This window comes from Schistocerca piceifrons, chromosome 2, assembly GCF_021461385.2.
Source record: "Schistocerca piceifrons isolate TAMUIC-IGC-003096 chromosome 2, iqSchPice1.1, whole genome shotgun sequence".
Lineage (NCBI taxonomy): Eukaryota > Metazoa > Arthropoda > Insecta > Orthoptera > Acrididae > Schistocerca > Schistocerca piceifrons.
The window spans coordinates 484739060-484761515 of record NC_060139.1 but is presented as its reverse complement, the minus strand read 5'-3'; the positions used below and the strand labels follow the sequence as shown (position 1 = coordinate 484761515).

At 41.1% G+C, this 22456-nt stretch overlaps 1 protein-coding gene across 2 annotated transcripts in view; it reads right to left on the bottom strand.

Annotated features, from left to right (window-relative positions):
• The window catches only part of LOC124776821 (intraflagellar transport protein 46 homolog), a 147362-nt gene that overhangs the window by 84462 nt on the left and 40444 nt on the right, over positions 1 to 22456 (bottom strand). For both annotated transcript variants that reach the window (XM_047251976.1, XM_047251977.1), the window contains one exon: positions 3594 to 3668. In XM_047251976.1, the coding sequence (XP_047107932.1) occupies positions 3594 to 3668 (75 nt within the window). The remainder of the gene's footprint in view (positions 1 to 3593; positions 3669 to 22456) is intronic.

Below are 22456 nucleotides of genomic sequence, written 5' to 3'. Positions count from 1 at the left end.
CTTGGATTTGAAGTTTCTAGTGAGGGTCTAAAACCCCTGCACCAACCCGTTTATGCTATTGTGTCGCTTCCATACCCTACATCAATCAAAGAACTGCAGGTTTTTCTATGCAAAGTCACCCATTACCATAAATTTTTGCCTGGGGCAGTGAAAATAATACAGCTGTCCAAAGAGACTGAGTTTCGCTGGTCACCAACTTATGAAACCACATTATAAACCCTTAAGACCAAGTTGCAGTGTCCTGCTTGTGATGCACCAATCAGGCCTTCTCTTGGTCCTTGCAATGGATGCTTCACGGCACAGATTGGGGGTAGTTCTGGCCCATAGATATACTGATGGCTCCCAGCAGCCTATTGCTTACGACTCAAAAATGCTGAGTCCTGCTCAAACAAGGTACTCTCTCATAGAAAAGAAAGCTTTGGCCATTGCATATGCTGTGAAGGAATTCAATGATTTTTTCTCTATGGTACCCAAGTCCACCTGATCACCAATCACAAACCACTGGTTTCCTTATTCGGTCCTTCTACGTTGTTACCAGATAGAGTGGCACATCACATTCAGTGTTGGGCTCTTTTCCTTTCATATTACAACTATGAGATTCATTCCTGCCCCACAAATCAACATGCAATGCCAATGCTTTGTCCTGCCTACTGGCCAGTCCAGACCGAGGATTTAATCAGGAGAAATTGTTTTAGTTTCCACATTGATGCTACCACATCGCAGATGGTTAATGTTTTTCCCGTCACTAACACACAGATCATGAGGGCTTTAGCTTTGGATCCCATTTTGTGGAAGTCACACCATTCGTACAAATGGTTGGCCGGATTACCACCTTCTCATGCGTCCAACCTCCTTCATAATTATTACATCTTTTGACACCAATTCCCTGCTGTGGATGGTGTTCTGCTTTCAGACACAAATCATGTGGCCGCTTGGGTAGTGATCCCCTCAGTGCTTTGGAGTTTTGTCTGTTTATTACATGTAGACCATTGGGGTGCATCACGCACAAAAGTATTGGCCCGCTGACACGCGTATTGCTTGGCTTGGATGGTGATGTTACTTAACTGATTGCCTACTGTTCATGGTGTGCAACACACCAAGCAGCTCCTGAAGCATTGTTGTCTCCTTGGCACACACCACTGCATACATGAGACCGCATACATGTGGATTTCGCTGGACCCTTTCTCAACGCTTATTGGCTGTTGGTTGTTGACACATATTCTCATTTTACATAAATCATTTGTTGTGTTTCCACATCCCCAACTGCCACTGTTGCAGCCTTGACCAAAATTTTTTCACTCAACGGCTTGCCCACAATGTTAGCATCCATTATTGGTCCACAATTTTCATCACAATAGTTTGCAGCATTTTGTAATTCCCGTGGTATCCGTCACATCCTCACCCCGCCATTCCATCCACAATCTAATGGTGAGGCAGAATACCTAGCGCAAATGTTCAAAACTCAGATGAAAAAGTATGTTGCCATCTCTTTGTCCAATTATGCCTTAGATTGGTTTCTTTCATCATACTGTTTCACACCATTCGGCGAGAAGAACTCGGTGGAGCTACTCCATGGGGACCAGCTGAGGGCATGGCTACACTTCTTGTGTACTCCAACTGCAACATCAACCTGTGCAGCCGCCATGCCTCTTCCAGCTGAGTGTGGCTGTCTGGGCACTCGATTTCGGGCGTCACCCTAAATGGATTCCAGCTGTCATCGCCAAATGCCAGGACAGCAGCTCTGTGAAATCGGCAAGGAGGATGGCCTCTCCTTGAGGCACCATGATCAGTTTCACCTTTGCACAGATGGCGGATCCCTCTGATGACACACCATCACTTCCAAGCCCATCCACATCGACTGTCACATCACCTGCTGTTACTGTTGGTGATTCTCCACACCAACATGGGTGAGGGTCTCCTTCTTGGAGGCCGAACCAGCAGTTCTTCTATTGCTTCTGACACCGTCATCAGGGATTCCATCGCCTATTCCTGAGTAACTGCTGATACCAATATCATCAGCACCATGAGCACTGTCAGCAGAGACAATGCCAGAGGTCAATATGGAAACAGCCCTGGGGTTGCTGGTGTTGCTGTATTGTTTCACTTCAGACCATACACTCTCATTGCAGCGTGCCACCTTAGCCAGAGCCCAGCGGAGAAGAAGGACAGCATGGCATCTCAAGAATCCATTATCTCCCTAAGAGAGGAGGAATGCAGTGATGCTTGCACATACTTTCGAAAGGCCATTTGTGTGGCAGTGCTATGTCGTCCACAGAGGGCACCTCAGAACCATATGTGTGTGTGTGTGTGTGTGTGTGTGTGTGTGTGTGTGTGTGTGTGTGTGCGCGCGCACGAGCGTGTGCGTGTGTGAGATCATCGTCAGAGCCTGCCATGGGGCCCAGTCTATTTAAGGTTAGATGAGCTACACTCAGCCTCAGTTCTCTATCTGTTTTGCTACAGCTCTTTGTGAATGTAATTGGTTCCTGCTGACTGTTACTTAAATACTGTGTTCAAGTTTTTAATGCTTCAGTGGAATAAATTTGTGTTCACAACCGATCATATTGAACTCATACCTAATTACAACACAATATCTCCTTGCAAAATTGTTAATGTACACAATGTAAACTTGCTTTTGTACAAGAAAATTGATAATTTATTATCTTCGTTGTTTATATCAATGTATGCATTTATTTTTTCCTGGTAAGTGCAATTAGTACAACCTCGTATCTCAATGTATATGTGAACTAAGGTCATGACAATGTCTGAAAACTGATCTTCATGTGAACAACAAATAAATAAAAATAAATCAACGAACGCTATAACTGCGCACTTCTAACACTGCATGTAATATTACGTGTTTTGAGCAAAAAATAAACTCATCTCTGTCACATCTGCTTGTTTCAACTTGTCCAAGTCTTATTGCCTACCTTTCTGAATCTCTGTCTTATCATTATAAATTCTTTCTGAAACCATTAAATGTCTCCAGATCTCTTCCATGTATACAGCTTTTTTTCATGATTTTTAAACCAAGTGATAGCAATGATTACACTGGATTCTGAGAAAAAAATCTATCAGCAGCTTTCCCTTTCATTCTTTCCCTGCCATTCTCTTTCTCATCCTTTTTCTACTACTGAATTCCAGTCCCCCATCACAATTAAACTTTCTGCTTCCTTGATGCACTGTATAATTTTTTTTTTTTTTTTTTTTTTTTCATCACAATTTTTGTTTTCAATCCCTTCATCATTTATATAACTACCTGTATTACTATGGTGGGTCATGTGTCTGTCTTGGCTACAATAATTGGTTTACTATAGTGTTCATAATAGTTCCTCTGCATTCCTACTACCTTACTTCACTATTAGAAGTCCTCTTGCATTACCTCTTTTTCCTTTTGTGTTGATAAGGAATAATTTGTGAAATAATTATGGTAGAAAGATCTGTAAGAAAAGACTTCGAGAAAAGTAAAAATATTTCCACTGTGTATCAAATTTCTAATAAAGGGCACAATTAAAGTCTAAATCCAATTTATATGACTATTCAGAACTGTAACACAATTTGTGAAGAAGTACCAACGAATTTAAGACTCCACTTACCTTGTTATATTCTGAAATAATTCTTTAATATCTGCTGCAACAGGAAGGTGCTCAAATTCTGATGGGTCATAGGAACTGAAAACAAGCATAAGAAATAAATTAAAAATTGTAATTATTTCATCAGATGGCATGTCTGTACAATGGATATGCGCACATGTTCTCTTTGTTGTATGAAATAATGCGACTCACAGCATGCTTTTCTTGTATTTTTATTGAGCACTAGCAAGTACCTAGCACGCATTGCAATACCACTCACAGAAAAAAGACTGTGTTTAAATTCTGTTTACTGAAGCGCTACTGGGGACACAACAGTTTTTGTTTTCCCATTGGCTATGTACATGAATAAATTCGAATGTTTTCTGATACATGAGCAGGCCACATACAGCTGTCCATGTGAGAAGCATAGATTTGCCAAACTTAGTCCACACACTTGCAGCGATTGTCCCTGTTCTTTGCAAAGGCATTTCAAATCATAAACTGGTGTTGTTTGAATTTGAATGGCATATTTGTTGGAATCATAGGGATGTGTGGTAACAGTACATCTCCTGTAAATTTTCCATTTAAAGTTGTAGCTTCAATGATATTGTTCATCATCTTCTTTACTGAAAGCGTGGTTCCAAACCAAAGTTGTCGTGGATTTATATCTCATAGAAGAATAACAGAAATGTCAATTTTTAATGTTAAAACATGCACCAACATTCCTGGGAAATCAAGTCAATTCAAGAATTCAGTTAGATAAATGACAATGTCATCTTGATTTATTACACATTGGAATGATTCATTGTCATCTCATTTGTTATTTTGTTTTCATTCAGAAACATTCACAGGAATGTGCGCAACAACCAACAACAGTTTCATTGTCAAGTAACTCATACACCATGTACTGTGAAATGGCTGTATTAATTCAGAAACCTATACAAGCTTTTTGCGTGATATTACTAGTTAATGTTATAAGAATTTGCAAGTAACTTAGTTTTGTCTTACATTGTAATCACTACTTTTATAACTGAATACTCTGTATTTTTAGGTTTGCAATAATATTATGAACATTCAACAAGTCATTTAAGATGTTGCGACATAGATGATTTTGCACTTTCCATTTTCCCTATTGACACACTGATCATTGGGGCATAATCTAACAATGCCTATTATTTCTTTACACTTGCACTTCATGAATTTCTCAGTTTAGCATTTGTACATGTATGGTGAAATACTACATTTGACAAGATACTCTGTGTTTATTCAAAAAACTTCTTATATGTGCATAAATTCTTTTTTACATTTACTCTTATGTAAGCTCCATTACAAATAATGCTCCAAATTATTCCAGTGGCTATTACTCCATATACACTTTTCGATTTATCATGAAACGGGTGCAGTACTGCCACAAATGGCTGTTTCTAGAATGGCACTGCTCAAAAATGAGTAAGGAAGTGTGGTTACTTGTTTCATATAACATAAGAAACATATTACAGCTACTTAGTGGTTAACAGGATGCTATTCTTCTAGGTTCGGGAAGGATTTCAGACTATATTAATCTCTTCTCCGGGACTGAGTTAATAAATCACTCCTCTGTGATTTTGATTTCTCCTTGATCAACATTTTACACGATAGTTCACATTCTATTGGATTAAAAATTGATTTTGTAATTTAAATGGTGGCTCCTGTATACTGGTTAACAGCTCATTAGAATATAAAGAGAGAGGGAATTTTAATTTTCTTAATGAAGAACTTATATTTGAAAGTTGCTGTGTAAAGACAGAACAACATAATATTATTATTATCTCAGTATTCTCGTACACAAACTCACAAAAGAAAAGAGGGAAAAAAATAGTAATTGCTGCTGATTTTACCATAGATACAGTGAGTGAAACAAGCTTGTCAACAAAGTATGTTGACTTAATTCAAGAATATGACTTTAGACTAAATTTCACTGATTCCACCAGAATAAATGAGTGAACTGCAACGTGCATAGACAGTTGTTATAACGTCAAGTTGAACACGTATATTTAAAAAATGACACAACACATGTAAGTCACAGGGCAAGTCTACAAAGCAAGGCATGTGAACACGGTAACATTCAAATCAACACTGAGTCCAAGTCTGGCGGATGCTGGCCGTATGGCCGCTTACGTGGCGCAGCTGCTGCATGGCTGGCATACAGCGCCGAATGTAGAGGACACGCATAATTGTGCGGCGGCACTTTGAATGATCGGCGAGTCACAACACTTTTCCCCCCTTTGAAAATTTTGCACTGGTCTTGATGGAGGTGGCCTGTAGATTGCTAACGTCCATAGGCTTTGCTTGACTGGCCATAGTGTCTCGAGGAGGAGGCTTCCCGTACAGACGGAAGTATCCCCGATGATAACAGGTCGAGATGACAGGAGACGTAGGGGTCAAATCTGCTGGGATCCCGTGCACCAATTTGCCCGTTGCGGCAAGTCTGGTTGATATGACAGGAGACATGGGCGATGTGTCGGTGTCCGTAGGAGAAGGAGGCGAGTAGAGTTGCTCCGACAGATGATGGTCATCCGGTTCCTGCATGGGCACGTCTCCTGGTGGCGTCCGTTCTTGTGCTGGCACCAAGATGACGGTGAGAGGGCTGCGTTGTGAGTAATGAGAGTTGCCAAGATCCCGAGTGTCAGGTAGAGCCGAAGGTGGTGTAGCGGCATTCGGAACAGGCGTTGCCGGCACAAAAGGCTGAAGCTGGTCTGAATGACGCACTGCAACACCCGTGTCCATCTGTATTTCATACAGGCATTGGCCACGGTGTCGTAAGACGCGGCCCCGACTCCATTTTGGCCGCCTGCCATACCCCCATACCCGTACAAGGTTGCCGGCGGTGAACTGGCCAAGTGAAGGCACCTGCACCCGGAAGGAGGAAGGCCGCAGAAGATGAAGTAGCGTGCGGGGCTGTCGGCCATGTAAGAGCTCAGCTGGGCAGTGGTCGCCCATGGGGGTGAAACGGTAAGAAGCCAGAAATTTGAGAAGCACATCATCAGAAGCAGAAGAAGTCAGGAGCTTCCTCATCTGAGCCTTAAATGTGCGGACCAGTCGTTCAGCCTCACCGTTTGATTGTGGATGGAACGGAGGGGCTGTGACATGCATGACACCGTGACGAGCACAAAAATCCACAAATTCGGAAGAGGCAAATTGCAGACCATTATCAGTAACAAGAGTAGAGGGAAGGCCCTCTGAAGAAAAAATGCAGGCGAGAGCACTTGTGGTTGCCGTGCTGGTAGGCGACGTGCAACGTACAATGAAAGGAAAGTTAGAGTAGGCATCAATAACGAGTAGCCAATAAGTACCTAAAAAGGTCCCACGAAGTCAGCATGAATGCGCTCCCAGGGCTTCTCAGGTGAAGGCCACGGTGACAAAGATGACTTCGGGGCGGCGGCCTGTGATGCACAAGGGCCGCAGGCAGCGACCATGTGTGCTATTTCAGAGTCGATGCCAGGCCAGTACACATGACGGCGCACCAGAAATTTTGTGCGAGAGACACCCCAGTGCCCTTGGTGAAGGAGGCGTAAGACCGAAGCAGGCAAACACGCGGTGAAGCATTGTCGGTGGAAAGGAGAATAACACCATCCCTAGCCGTGAGGCAGTAGCGCAAAGCGTAGTAGTTCCGCAACGGATCAGAAGTCTTAGCGGATGGATAGTCTGGCCAACCCTTCTGAATACAGTGTAAAACCCAGGAGAGGGTAGGGTCAGAACCCATAGCAGTCACCAGCCGGTCCCCGGTGATGAGGAATCCGATCACAACCCGCTGCTCGGCAACATCCAGATGGAAACACAAAAGTTCGTCCCTATCGAATGCCATATCAGGACCCATGGGAAGGCGAGACAGTGCATCAGCATTTGCTTGCTGAGCCGTCGGCCGGAAATGAATCTCATAATTGAACCGAGACAAGTAAAGAGCCCAACACTGGAGGCAGTGTGCAGCCTTGTCGGGAAGCGACATTGATGGATGAAACAAGGAAACAAGTGGTTTGTAGTCCGTAACAAGATGAAATTTGGATCCATAAAGAAAAACACCAAACTTATGAAGAGCATAAATAATGGCCAAAGCTTCTTTTTCAATTTGAGAATATTTCCGTTGGGCATCCGTGAGCGTTTTGGAGGCATAAGCAATGGGTTGTTCAGAACCGTCAGAAAAACGGTGTGCAAGGACGGCACCAACCCCATACTGAGAGGCGTCTGTGACAAGAACGAGATGTTGGCCAGGTCGATAAGCAGCCAGGCACGGGGCCTGTTTCAGCATAGTCTTCAATTTTTGGAAAGCCGCATCGCATGACGCGGACCAATGAAAAGACACATTTTTATGCAACAGGCGATGCAATGGCTGAGCCACCGAAACCGCAGACGGTAAAAACCTGTGATAGTATGCTATTTTCGCCAAGAAAGCCTGCAGTTCCTTAACAGACGTAGGGTGAGGAAGGGCATCGATCGCAGCGACAGTTTGCTGAAGTGGACGAATACTATCCTGAGAGAGTTGGAACCCCAAGTACATGATAGATACCTGAAAAAATTGTGATTCCTGATGATTACACTTGAGACCGGCAGTCTGTAAGACATGAAAAAGTGTGCGCAGATTCTGAAGATGTTCTTCAGCGGTGGAGCCAGTGACAACAATGTCGTCCATGTAATTGATACACCCAAAAAGGGACAAAAATGTCGTCGACAAGGAATCCAATTGAGCATAAGGAATGGTATCAGAGACGATATTGACAGAGTTATATATGGAGAACCCAAAAATGCGAAAGGCATCGAAACCAAAAAGATTTTCCGCATTACTATGGTCGACCACAAATATGGTAACAGTGCGAATGACAGATTTGTAAGATACTTCAGCAGTAAATTGTCCCAAGAAAGAAATCTTCTGTTTATTGTACGTCCGTAATTGCCGAGTGACAGGTGACAGGACTGGAGAACCCAACTGAAGATACATCTGAGAATTAATGATAGTGGCAGCAGAACCAGTATCCACCTGCATGCGAACATCCCGACCAAGGATTTGGACTGTGAGGAATAACTTCCCTGAAAGGGAAGAAGTGCAATTGACAGACAACACAAAGCAGAATCAGCGTCATGGTCATGAACATCATGTATGCGGTCGGATTTGCAAACGGAAGACACATGACCCTTCTTTTTGCAGTTGTGACACATGGCCCAATGTTTGAGACAATCCTCGCGTGAATGTTTCGTAAAACACCGCGGACATGAAGGAAGTTGCCAGGGGTTTTGCTGCAGTTTCTGAGAAGGTTGTTTACGGTTAGGCCGAGGCTGCGTGTGGGAGCGTACTGCGGCCATGTCGGCCGGCTGGGACACACCGCACGCGTCGTCAACATCGCACAGAGGTTGTATTTCCCCGACATTACTCCACACCTCTATTTGCACTCCAGCGATGCGAGAAATTTCAAAAGACTGCGTGATGGATAGGACTTCATCAAGAGTCGGATTTGTCAACTGAAGGCCACGTTGCCTCACTTCTTTGTCGGGCGCCGACCAGATAATAGCATCCTGTACCATGGAATCCACATAGGATTCTTTGTGAATGTCAGTAACAAATTGACACTTTCGACTGAGGCCGTGAAGCTCAGCAGCCCAAGAGCAATAGGATTGATGTGGTTGTTTTTGACAATGATAAAAGGCTACCACATGCGTTTGCTTATGAAAATATATGGACAGAAGTGAGCATATTTCAGCAAAGGACAAAGACACAGGATCTTTCAAAGGAGCCAATTGCGACAACAACCGATACATTTGAGGTTGAATCCATGAGACGAACAGAGACTTACATGTTTGTTCGTCCGTGACATGAAATGCCAAGAAGTTCTGTTGAAGACGTCTTTCGTAATCAGACCAGTCTTCCCCCGTCTCGTCGTAAGGAGGAAAAGGAGGTATAGACAACGACAAGAAACGGCCCACATTTGATGCCGCAACGAAATCGCGAATCGCTGATGTGAGAAGCACTTGCTGTTCTATGAGACCTTGCAATAGTTGCTCTAAAGTAGCCATGGAAACCTGCGGGTCAATGACGAAAAGGAAAAATCCACTACCTCGTTGCCAATTGTTATAACGTCAAGCTGAACACATATATTTCAAAAACGACACAACGCATGTAAGTCACAGGGCAAGTTTACATGTGAACACGGTAACATTCAAATCAACACTGAGTCCAAGTCTGGTGGACGCTGGCCGACTGGCCGCTTAGGTGGCGCGGCTGCTGCATGGCTGGCAGACAGCGCCGCATGTAGAGGACGCGCGTAATTGCGCGGTGGCACTTTGAATGATCGGCGAGTCACAACAACAATATTTTAGCAAATTATACATTTAATGACACAGCCAAATTCTCTTTAGACCTAGGTATTTCAGATCACTCTGCTTTGCTTGTTGAATTACTTAAAATAAGTAAGATGTTTCATGAAAAGACAGTTCAGTGAAGAAAACATACAGTTACTCTGTTGTAGACTGAATGAGGTAAACTGGTCATTACACCATGAAAGCTCAAGTTCAAAAATTTTTGATAAGTTTTTAAACAGCTTTTGACATGTTTTCAATGAAACTTTTCCGCCTGTAGTCTGTTACAGACAGGCAAGTAATAAACTAAAGTGGATTACTACTGGTATAATAATATCTAGTAATAGAAAGAGACAGCTACATACTGAGCTGGAATAGAATAACAGTCCTGAGTTCATTAACTATGTTAAATCATATAAAAAAAATTTAGAAAGGTTGTAAAAGCCGCAAAGAAAATGGCACATACTAAATTTATCAACAAGCTCAGAAATAATCCAAGGAAGTATGGACAGTTGTCAAATCTAAATTCAGAATCAATCTTAGCCACTAGGAAATTTCTAAAATAAAGATACAAGACAAAATAATTGTAAATCCTGCTCAAATATCAGAAAATTTTAACAATTTTTTTTATAATGCTAGCAAAATCTGATGTTGATATAGATGTAGGCTCCTACCAAGATAATGTACATTTATTTGGGTCAAGTCAGAGCAAGCATCAGAGTCTACAATAACTTTATGTTGGAACTCTTCCATTTGGTCCATGTTTGCATAGAAAAACAACAATATGGGAACTGCGAGTCCATAACTTTTTGTTATTTGTTTCTTTATTTATTCTCCATAAATGGGGAATAAATAAGTAAACAAATAACAAAAAGTGATTTGCATCAAGGCGGACTCACATTTCCCATATTGTTGCTAATCAGAGTCTAATTAAATTTGACAAAGTAACAGTAAAAGATGTAGAAAAAACTATGTTCAACCTAATAAATAAAAATTCTATGGGATGGGATGAAATACCTGCCAAACTCATTGAAGCAGCTTCAAATATAATAGCACACCCACTGTCTAAAATAATTAATAATTCACTTGAAGAAGGTTACTTTCCAGACAATCTAAAATATGTGGAAGTGAAACCATTGTTTAAAAAAGACTCTAAAGAAGATATGGGAAATTACTGTCCAATTTCCCTTCTTCCTGAGTTTTCTAAAGCATTTGAAATGATCGTTGCAATCCAGATTCAAAATTTTTGTGCCAAATTTAATATAATCTCAAAAAATCAATTTGGCTTCCAAAAAGGCAAAAGTACAATTTATGCAATTAATGAGTTCATAAATGAAATTAGTTCTACCTTACATAAATCACAAAAAGCTGCAGGAATCTTCTGTGTGTTAATCAAAGCATTTGACTGTGTGAATCACTCCCCATTATTAAAATATGGAATTACAGGCAATGCCTATTTGAGGGTAGTCATAACATCAGACAAAGGAAAATATTCCTCGAAATATAGAACTGTCTCACAGAGGGTACCACAAAGATCAATGCTAGACCCTATAATTTTTCTTTTTTACATAAATGACTTACCCGTAAATATAAATCATCACTCAGTACAGATAGAAAATAAAAATGCAGAAGAAATTCCCGAAAATGTCATAAAAATGCTAGAAAATCTAGATGTGTGGTTCCATCTAAATGACATAAAACTACATATTTCAAAAACACAGCTTATGCAGTTTAAGACAAAACAATAAAAAATAGATGATATTCAGATTATGCAACAAATTATGGAACTGAATGAAGCAGACTGTGTTAATTCTTAGGAATGCAGTTGGACAGAAATCTGTCATGGTCCTCACATATAGACTACTTAAAAAATAAACTGAACAGCCTGGTATTTGCTATGTTAATCTTAACCAATGTCACTGCCATAGACACGAAAAAGCCAGTGTATCATAGCTACTTTAAGGCAGTAATGACATATAGCACTGTCTTTTGGGGAAATGCTAGCAATTTGACAAAAACATTAACTTTACAGAAAAAGATTATAAGAAACACGTGTAGCGCAAAGACAAGAGAATCTTGTCAGTCACTATTAAGAGATGTAAACATACTAAGCGTTCCCTCAGTGTATCTATATGAAATAATTTTTTTCACAAATAATCATCCACAGTTGTTTGTTCCAAATAACTTTTGGAACGGATATGAAACTAGAAATAAAGAAAGTTTCATGTTTCCTACACACAGATTCAATCATTTTGCACAGACCCCACAATATATGGGGATGAAAATATACAATAAGTTACAAAAGACAAATTTTCAAAAGATTAAAACTGATTCAGTTAAAAGAAAATTACATAGTACTCTGGTACAAACATGCTATTACTCTATTGATAAATTTTTTAATGATGATACGACCATTTGAGCAGAATAAAAACTATATATATGGTGTCCCACTTATCTTGACCACCCTCAATAACTGTTTGTCCAGGTACAAATTATAAAATGTTTCAAATGGTTCAAATGGCTCTGAGCACTATGGGACTGAAAATCTGAGGACTTAGAACTACTTAAACCTAGCTAACCTAAGGACATCACACACATCCATGCCTGAGGCAGGATTTGAACCTGTGACTGTAGCGGATGCACGGTTCCAGACTGAAGCGCCTAGAATTGCTTAGCCACAGTGGGCGGCCAAAATGTTTCAAGCAAATGATCTTTAGCCATCAGGGGGACATCAATCAGCATGGTTGTCTTCATTGTAACTTTGTTTTTTACAAAGATATGAACATCAGTATGACTTTTTAAAATGCCACCCTGTATTTTTTTATTTGGTAATTCATTTCCTCTCCTAAAGACCTATTCAAAAATGTATCACAGTGTACCACTCGCTGCAACACAATGTTATTAATTGCATAACGCAACACTGACATTGATGCTCCCAGTGCTTAATGCAGGTACTGGGGATAATGGAACACATTCACATGCTGACGTTGACAGAGGACAAATGTAAACATAAGTAGAATGGACATGTGTCATTCCATCAACCATTGTCAGTTGAAGAGTTGTGTGAGTAGAATGTACACCAACGAAGATAAGGTAGAAATGCTATTCGTCTATGAGGAATGTAAGTTAGCAGAACAGAAATTGCAATGCTGTTTTCTTATGTATAGATACACATAGTGCAGTAGTTTAGTCCTTTTAAATACTGTTGTGCAGAGTAGGCACACAGTAAAGGCTGTCCTTCCTACAAACTGCATCGACATAATGTTTCTGTTGTTGTTGTTGTTGTTATTGCTGAAGGTAGGTGAAATGCTATACAGGCAGTAGAACTGTACAGAGAGCAATATCCTGACAAGAACCCACCTTCCTGATGGATGTTTTCTCGTCTTGTTGCGACGCTTCAGGAAAAGGGAAGTTTCAACCCACGACAACGCAATCGTCATAGCACTCGCACAGACGAAGCTGCTGAAGTTACTGTTCTTGCTTCCATTGCTACGAATCCATATGTGAGCACATGACAGCTTGAACATGAGATTGGCATTCCTAAAACCAGTGTTCATCGTATTCTTACATGTCACTGGTTGCATCCTTACCATGTACACCTACATCAAAAATTGCTTGGGAATGATTTCCAGAATCGTGTATAGTTCTGTCAGTCGGCACAGCAGCAAATCCTCGCCAACCCAAACTTCTTCTCCAACGTTCTTTTTACTGAACGAATGTTCCTTCAAAACAAAGGACAGGTAAATACAAGTTGTGTTGTTGTTGTGGTCTTCAGTCCTGAGACTGGTTTGATGCAGCTCTCCATGCTACTCTATCCTGTGCAAGCTTTTTCATCTCCCAGTACCTACTGCAACCTACATCCTTCTGAATCTGCTTAGTGTATTCATCTCTTGGTCTCCCTCTATGATTTTTACCCTCCACGCTGCCCTCCAATACTAAATTGGTGATCCCTTGATGCCTCAGAACATGTCCTACCAACCGATCCCTTCTTCTGGTCAAGTTGTGCCACAAACTTCTCTTCTCCCCAATCCTATTCAATACTTCCTCATTAGTTAGTGATCTACCCATCTAATCTTCAGCATTCTTCTGTAGCACCACATTTCGAAAGCTTCTATTCTCTTCTTGTTCAAACTATTTATCATCCATGTTTCACTTCCATACATGGCTAAACTCCATACAAATACTTTCAGAAATGACTTCCTGACACTTAAATCTATACTCGATGTTAACAAATTTCTCTTCTTCATAAACGCTTTCCTTGCCATTGCCAGTCTACATTTTATATCCTCTCTACTTCGACCATCATCAGTTATTTTGCTCCCCAAATAGCAAAACTCCTTTACTACTTTAAGTGTCTCATTTCCTAATCAAATTCCCTCAGCATCACCCGACTTAATTAGACTACATTCCATTATCCTTGTTTTGCTTCTGTTGATGTTCATCTTATATCCTCCTTTCAAGACACTGTCCATTCCATTCAACTGCTCTTCCAAGTCCTTTGCTGTCTCTGACAGAATTACGATGTCATCGGCGAACCTCAAAGTTTTTATTTATTCTCCATGAATTTTAATACCTACTCCAAATTTTTCTTTTGTTTCCTTTACTGCTTGCTCAATATACAGATTGAACAACATCGGGGAGAGGCTACAACCCTGTCTTACTCCCTTCCCAACCACTGCTTCCCTTTCATGTCCCTCGACTCTTATAACTGCCATCTGGTTTCTGTACAAATTGTAAATAGCCTTTCGCTCCCTGTATTTTACCCCTGCCACCTTTAGAATTTGAAAGAGAGTATTCCAGTCAACATTGTCAAAAGCTTTCTCTCAGTCTACAAATGCTAGAAGCGTAGGTTTGCCTTTCCTTAATCTTTCTTCTAAGATAAGTCGTAAGGTCAGTATTGCCTCACGTGTTCCAGTGTTTCTACGGAATCCAAACTGATCTTCCCTGAGGTCGGCTTCTACCAGTTTTTCCATTCGTCTGTAAAGAATTCGTGTTAGTATTTTGCAGCTGTGACTTATTAAACTAATAGTTCGGTAATTTTCACATCTGTCAACACCTGCTTTCTTTGGGATTGGAATTATTATATTCTTCTTGAAGTCTGAGGGTATTTCGCCTGTTTTGTACATCTTGCTCACCAGATGGTAGAGTTTTGTCAGGACTGGCTCTCCCAAGGCCGTCAGTAGTTCCAATGGAATGTTGTCTACTCCGGGGGCCTTGTTTCAACTCAGGTCTTTCAGTGCTCTGTCAAACTCTTCACGCAGTATCATATCTCCCATTTCATCTTCATCTACATCCTCTTCCATTTCCATAATATTGTCCTCAAGTACATCGCCCTTGTATAGACCCTCTATATACTCCTTCCACCTTTCTGCTTTCCCTTCTTTGCTTAGAACTGGGTTTCCATCTGAGTTCTTGATATTCATACAAGTCGTTCTCTTATCTCCAAAGGTCTCTTTAATTTTCCTGTAGGCAGTATCTATCTTACCCCTAGTGAGATAGGCCTCTACATCCTTACATTTGTCCTCTAGCCATCCCTGCTTAGCCACTATGCACTTCCTGTCGATCTCATTTTTGAGACATTTGTATTCCTTTTTGCCTGTTTCATTTACTGCATTTTTATATTTTCTCCTTTCATCAATTAAATTCAATATTTCTTCTGTTACCCAAGGATTTCTATTAGCCCTTGTCTTTTACCTACTTGATCCTCTGCTGCCTTCGCTACTTCATCCCTCAAAGCTACCCATTCTTCTTCTACTGTATTTCTTTCCCCCATTCCTGTCAATTGTTCCCTTATGCTCTCCCTGAAACTCTGTACAACCTCTGGTTCTTTCAGTTTATCCAGGTCCCATCTCCTTAAATTCCCACCTTTTTGCAGTTTCTTCAGTAAATACAAGGAACATACATTATTGGTATAGTGACAACCCATGATCAGCATCAATGGAGGGTTAACATCTGGTGTGGCATACTTGGTACTACAATTATTGGCCCTTATTTCATCAATGGTAGTCGAAACGGCACAGTGTATGCCAACTTCCTCAAACGAATTCTTCCTCCTCTTCTGGATGAAGTGCCGCTAAGAACCAGAATGCTTATGTGGTATCAACATGATGGCTGTCCAGCACATAATGCCTTGGTGCACGTCATGTTCTGAACCAAAGGTATGCTACCAGATGGATTGGTCAAGGAGGAACAGTTACTTGGACTGCTAGGTCTCCTGATTTAAATCAACTGGACTTTTTTCTTTGGGGAAGCATTAAAGACGTTGTCTATCGTGATATTCCCAGAGGACGTACAGGAACGTATCATGCTTGCTCGTAATTCTCTTCAGCAGGCAGTAAATAATTCTTCCATTCAACGAGGTGCACCAGTGTATCGGTGTCCAGGGTCACCACTTTGAGCACCTCTGAATATTCTACTCCTGGGCAATGGTACGGGAGAGTGAAAGTCAATTTTGTGTTATGTTTTTACCTGGTTTTCATTTGTTTCCTGACAGCCCCAGCAAGTGGACGAGTTTGTGATCCCAGGCTCAAAGTCAATGTTGTGTTATGTAATTAATAACATTGTGTTTCAGTGTATGGTACACTGTGATACGTTTTTGAATACATCTTTAGGAGAGGAAATGAATTACCGAATAAAAAATACAGGGTGCCATTTAAAAAAGTTGTGCCGCTGTTCATATCTTTGTAAAAAACAGTTTGTGTTGTTGTGGTCTTCAGTCCTGAGACTGGTTTCATGCAACTCTCCATGGTACTCTATCCTGTGCAAGCTTCTTCATCTCCCAAGACTTACTGCAACCTACATCCTTCTGAATCTGCTTAGTGTATTCATGTCTTGGTCTCCCTCTACAATTTTTACCCTCCAGGCTGCCCTCCAATGCTAAATTTGTGATCCCTTGATGCCTCAGAATGTGTCGTACTAACTGGTCCCTTCTTCTTGTCAAGCTGTGCCACAAACTCCTCTTCTCCCCAATTCTATTCAATACCTCCTCATCAGTAATGTGATCTACCCATGTATGTAAAAAACATACCTACAACAAAGGCAATTTTGCTGACTGATGTCCCCCCTGATGGCTAAAGAACATTTGCTTGAAACACTTTGAAATTTGCATCTGGACAAACAGTTATTTAGGGTGGTCAAGATAAATGGGACACCCTGTATATTTCTAGTAAATGTTGTATTCCATGTACAACCTATTTTAGTTATAAGTTTGATAATTCTCCTGTAAAATAAATAAATGATTTGACATGTTGTTACAAGACAATAAAATTCTGATTCTGAAAATAGAAGACATTAAAGAAATCATGCATGCACTTGAAATTAATCATCTTTATCTCAAGTACAATTGTCTTTAACTATCCTAGGCAGAACATTTTAAAAACACCTTCTGCTAGTTATAACATGAAATGACAAACAGCAGCAATATTTAATTTTGAAAAACAGGCAGAAAAGAAAGTGTCTTCTTTAAAAAAAAAACTTTTTTTAAATTCAGGATAGTCTCATGAGCATTTCTATAGAAGTTCCCACTAATCCCTCCCTATCATCACTTCCCTGGATCCATTACATTTTGTTAGTATAATACACTTCTGATTACCACAATGCTGAGACTACATTTTGACTGAAGCAGAAAATTGTTTGTCACACAGATTATTATGATGAGATAATCTTCCTGTACACAGTTGGTTTGGCATTTTGTATATGCTGAGATGGCTCATGAGTGGGACTCTACTACCACCTATTGCCAAACTGTAAAACCTGCTGGTTAATTCAAGTGCTGTAGAATGATGCTAAATTAAGTGAGTTGTTTTACTGACAACGATAAAAATTCACTTTTTAATTTTCCTGTTACTTTTTACTTTGGGATACACATGTCTCATAACCTGCATCATAAATAAGAGGGTCATTGCAAAAGTCATTACATGTAGTGAGGTGGATGAACACACACACTGCCTTAAAGATATAGCACAAGAAAAAAATTGAAACAAATTTTATTTCAAATGTGTTTTACTGTCAGTTCCAACAGTACGCAATAGTACATAGCAGGACCTGTTACATCTTAAGAGTCTCTCAAAATAGTCTCCCAATGAATCTATCACACATTGCCAATGCTGTGGAAGACGCCAAATATTCATGGCCTCATCGTGAGTGAATCGTCGGACCTAATGCATCACTACTGTGTGTTCAAAAGCATGTTCCATGCAATGGCTCTTTCAGTTTTGGTATGAGGTGATTATCACGAGATGATAAGTCTGGCAAATATGGTGGATGCTCCAGTACTTCCCATCCTCATCGCGTGAGCAGATTCCGCACACATGCTGTATGGGCTCTCGCATTGTCCTGAAAAACTAATGCGTCATGTAGACGTTCAGGACATTTTTCCCGAATAGTCTATCATAGGTGTTTTTGCAGGATTGTGCAAACAGTAGTATAGTGAATTACAATTTTGCCCATGTGGGATTAAAGGGCACAAGATTGTTCCTCTAATGCCATAGGCTATGATGACCATTAACTTGACAGGAGAGAGACTGCAACAAAATTTCGGGCTGTGTGGTGAAACTGAATGATGCCATTCTGTGGACTGGCATTTCAGTTCTGGCTCATAGGCCCTGGCCTAAAAATTCGTATATGGTGGCAATTCTCAAAAGCATAAAGTGCTAGATGCATACAACAAGTTTCGTAATGTGTCCACTTTTTCACTGCACTTAGTGCTTGAAGCACCCATTTGCAGCAACTTTATGCATGTGTAGCCCATTGCATAAAATCATGTAGATTATTGTCTTCTCTATACCAGAATGGTGCTGTAAGTCCCGCAATGTCTGCCTTCTGTCATTCTCCAAGCATTGGGTGACCTGGGTACGAGCACAGTTCATAGGCACACTGACAGGCCACCCGGATCAGTTCATGTTGGCCATGGCAGCTCTGCCACACCTGAATTCATCTACCCACCAAGCAACCATTTGATATGGTAGAGCAGCATTTCTTATCACTTCCACAAGCCCCTCATAGCATTGACGCACGTTCCTTCCACGGTGAACTGCAATGTTTATGTATGAGCCCGTTCAAGTCAAGTAACATACATCCTGAATGGTTGCACAACACACACTGTGATCTCTCTTCACTCTTTGTTCTCCTGGAAAGGACCGCTGTCTAGCATCACATCACATTACTGTGGATTCTTGGGGAGACTCCTGATGCCACAGAATGTGTGTAGTCTGTAATGTACTATTGTGTACTGTTGCAACTGACAGTAAAACACATTTATAATGATAAACTTCCTTTCATTTTTTCTCTCGTGCTATGTCTATACAGTGGTGCATGCGCTCATCCATCTCCCTACACGTAATATTTACACATTAACTAACCTTCAAATGGTTCACATGGCTCTGAGCACTATCGGACTTAACATCTGAGGTCATCAGTCCCCTAGAACTTAGAACTACTTAAACCTAACTAACCTAAGGACATCACACACATCCATGCCTGAGGCAGGATTCGGACCTGTGACCGTAGCGGATGCGCGGTTCCAGACTGAAGTGCCCAGAACTGCTCAGCCACACCGGCTGGCAAAACTAACCTTCCATTTGCATACTTCAGAATTTTTTAATTGTTCAGCATCCATGAGTGTTGCAATGACCCTCATATGTTTGAGAGCATTTGATTATTTATGGTATTCTCTGGCATGCTTTTGCCTTTTGTTGAAATGATTCTACATCTCTTATCTCCAATAACAGCAGACAATTATGCAGGTTACAATATTTAGCTCATACATTTGTCAAATTAACTATTCCTTGCTACCTCAGAATGTGTTCTATTGTTGTTTAAACTATTAGCTATTTGTATTTCAGAATTAGTCTATGTTGGTGGCAGGCAGTGTAAGTAATTTCTTACTCTTGAACATCCCTTTACATGACTCACGGTCACTGAGGATTAAAACTGCCTCTTTTTTTCAAAGAGAAATACAATGTTGATATCCCTGGTTGCACCACAACCCATACTTCAATTACATAAGTGAGCTATGTGTACACTAGTGCAAAATACGCCATATACAGACTGACCATAATGGCATTCTTTATATGTGACACATCTTTCCACAGTCCTTTGTACTCGTAATAATTCTCTCTTCCCATAGTCCTTTGTTCCTATCATAACTGGATAAGAGTAGCAATCCAGTAATGTTGTTGACACCCTACAACACGTACCAGCCCACAAGTAACTAATAATTTGTATTTGCAGCTGCAACATATTAAATGGAAAGCATTTTTTCTGCCATCAGCTGTATATATTTAAATTTATTCTTGACCGGTTTTAGTTATTTTAACCTCCATCACTGGAAGAAAAATTATCCATCTATTGGACCAAAACTGAGAAACATGCGTTTTTTATCTAATTGATGTATAATGTTGCATCCATTGATGATGGTTGAAATACTGAAACCAGTCAAGAATAAATTTAAATATATACAGCAGAAGGTGAGGAAAAAAACTGCTTTCCCATAAGTAACTAACTGATTTATATGTGGTTTCTAAACCTGATGGTAACAGTGGAGCTGATACACAATCACAGATGGAAAGTCTCCCCAAAAGATAGAGTCCACATAATTTGGTATTTGCAGAAACTGAGCAAAGACTATGAGAGACCAGAAAGACGCAAGCAGGTACTGTATTTTCTACTTGAAGTTTTTACAAAACTGTAGAATATACATAGAGGAAAGTATGTTTTCTATGCTTGTTACATTCTTCTGTATGTTCAGCAGTACTGTGTGGTACAAACAAATTAACTAATCTTATGAATACTGTCAAACAATGGAAACTCCAGATAGGAATATCAACAATGTAGGAAAAGACAGATTGCTACTTACCATAAAGGATACATGTCAAGTTGCAGACAGGCACGATTAAAAGACACATACATAAAACTTTTGGCCACAGCCTACATTGGTAAGAGGGAGTCACACACACCATTCATACACATAAGCAAGCACATATCACACACATACAACTGCCAACTCCAGCATCTCTGACTGCAATGCAACTATCACAAGAGATGTAAGCAGCACACTCGAGAGGGCGGGGAAGGTGAAGGGTTAGTAGTGTACGGGTGGGGAGAGAAACGAACACTCTCTGGTTGAGTGTACAGGGACTAGAATGCCAACAAGTGCAATGTCAGGAGGTTGTGGGGCAGGGAGGTGGGAAAAAGGAGGAAAAATGAGAGGAACGGAAAAGACGGGAAGGTGCATTGGCAGAGGGCAGCAAACATGGTGGGAGATGAGAATGGGGAGGAGATGATAGGACAGAGGGGGTGGGAACTGTAGGGAGAAGGTGTGAGGACAGTATGTTACCATAGGTTGACACCAGGATAATTATAGGAGCCGAGAATTTGTTATAAGGATAACTCCCATCTGCACACTTCAGAAAAGTTGGTGATGGAGGGAAGTATCCAGATGGCTCATGTAGTGAAGCAGCCATTGAAATCAAGTGTGTTGTGTTCAGCTGCATGTTGTGCCACAGGTGTCTACTTTGCTCTTGGCCACAGTTTGGTAGTGGCCATTAATCCTGGTGGATGGCTGCTTGGTTGTAGTCATAGCAATATAAAAAGCTGTGCAATGATTGCAGTAGAGCTGGTTAATGACACGGCTGCTTTCATAGGTGGCCCAGCCCCTGATAGGATAGGATAAACCTGTGACAGGATGGGATAGGAAGTGCTGGGTGGGTAGAATGGGCAGGTTTTGCACATGGGTCTTCCACAGGGACATGATCCTTGTGGCAAGGGGTTGGGATTGGGAGTGACATAGGTATGGACTAGGTTGTTGTGGAGGTTGGGTGAGTGACGGAACACACTTTACGAGGGCCGGAAGTATCTCGGGTAGGATGTCCCTCATTTCAGGGCATCATGATAGGTAATCAAAGACCTGGCGAAGGATGTGGTTCAGTTGTTCCAGTTTGGGGTGGTACAGGGTGATGAAGGGGACACTCCTTTGTGGCTGGTTCTTGGGGGTAGAGGGAGTATTGGGGGTGTGAGGAGAAACGGCACAGGGGGATCTGGGGGATAATGCCTGTCTGTGAAGGCCCTGGTGAGACCCTCAGTATACTGAGCAAGGGAGTTTTTGTCACTGCAGATACACTGTCTCTGAGTGTCTGAGTGGCCAGGCAATATGGGAGTGATTTTTGGTGTGAAAGGCATGACAGCTGTTAAAATGCTGGAGCCATCACAGGTGGAGGAGGTCAACATACAACAAGCTGGGATGAGGAGGACCAAGTGAAGCACATGGGGGAGAAGGTGTTGAGATCGTGAATCAACGAAGGTACGGTGCCTTGGCCTTGAGTCCAGATCATGAAGGTATCATCAATGAACCTGAACCAGATTGGGGGTCTGGTGTTTTGGGAGGCTAGGAAGGTCACTTCTAGATGACCCATAGAAAGGTTGGCATAGGAGGGTGCCATACAAGTACCCATGGCTGTGCTGCAGATTTGTTTATACACCTTCCCTTCAAAATAAGAAGCAGTTGTGGGTTAGGATAAAGTTACTATGGTGTTTAAGGAATGAGGTAGTAGATCTGGAGTCTGAAG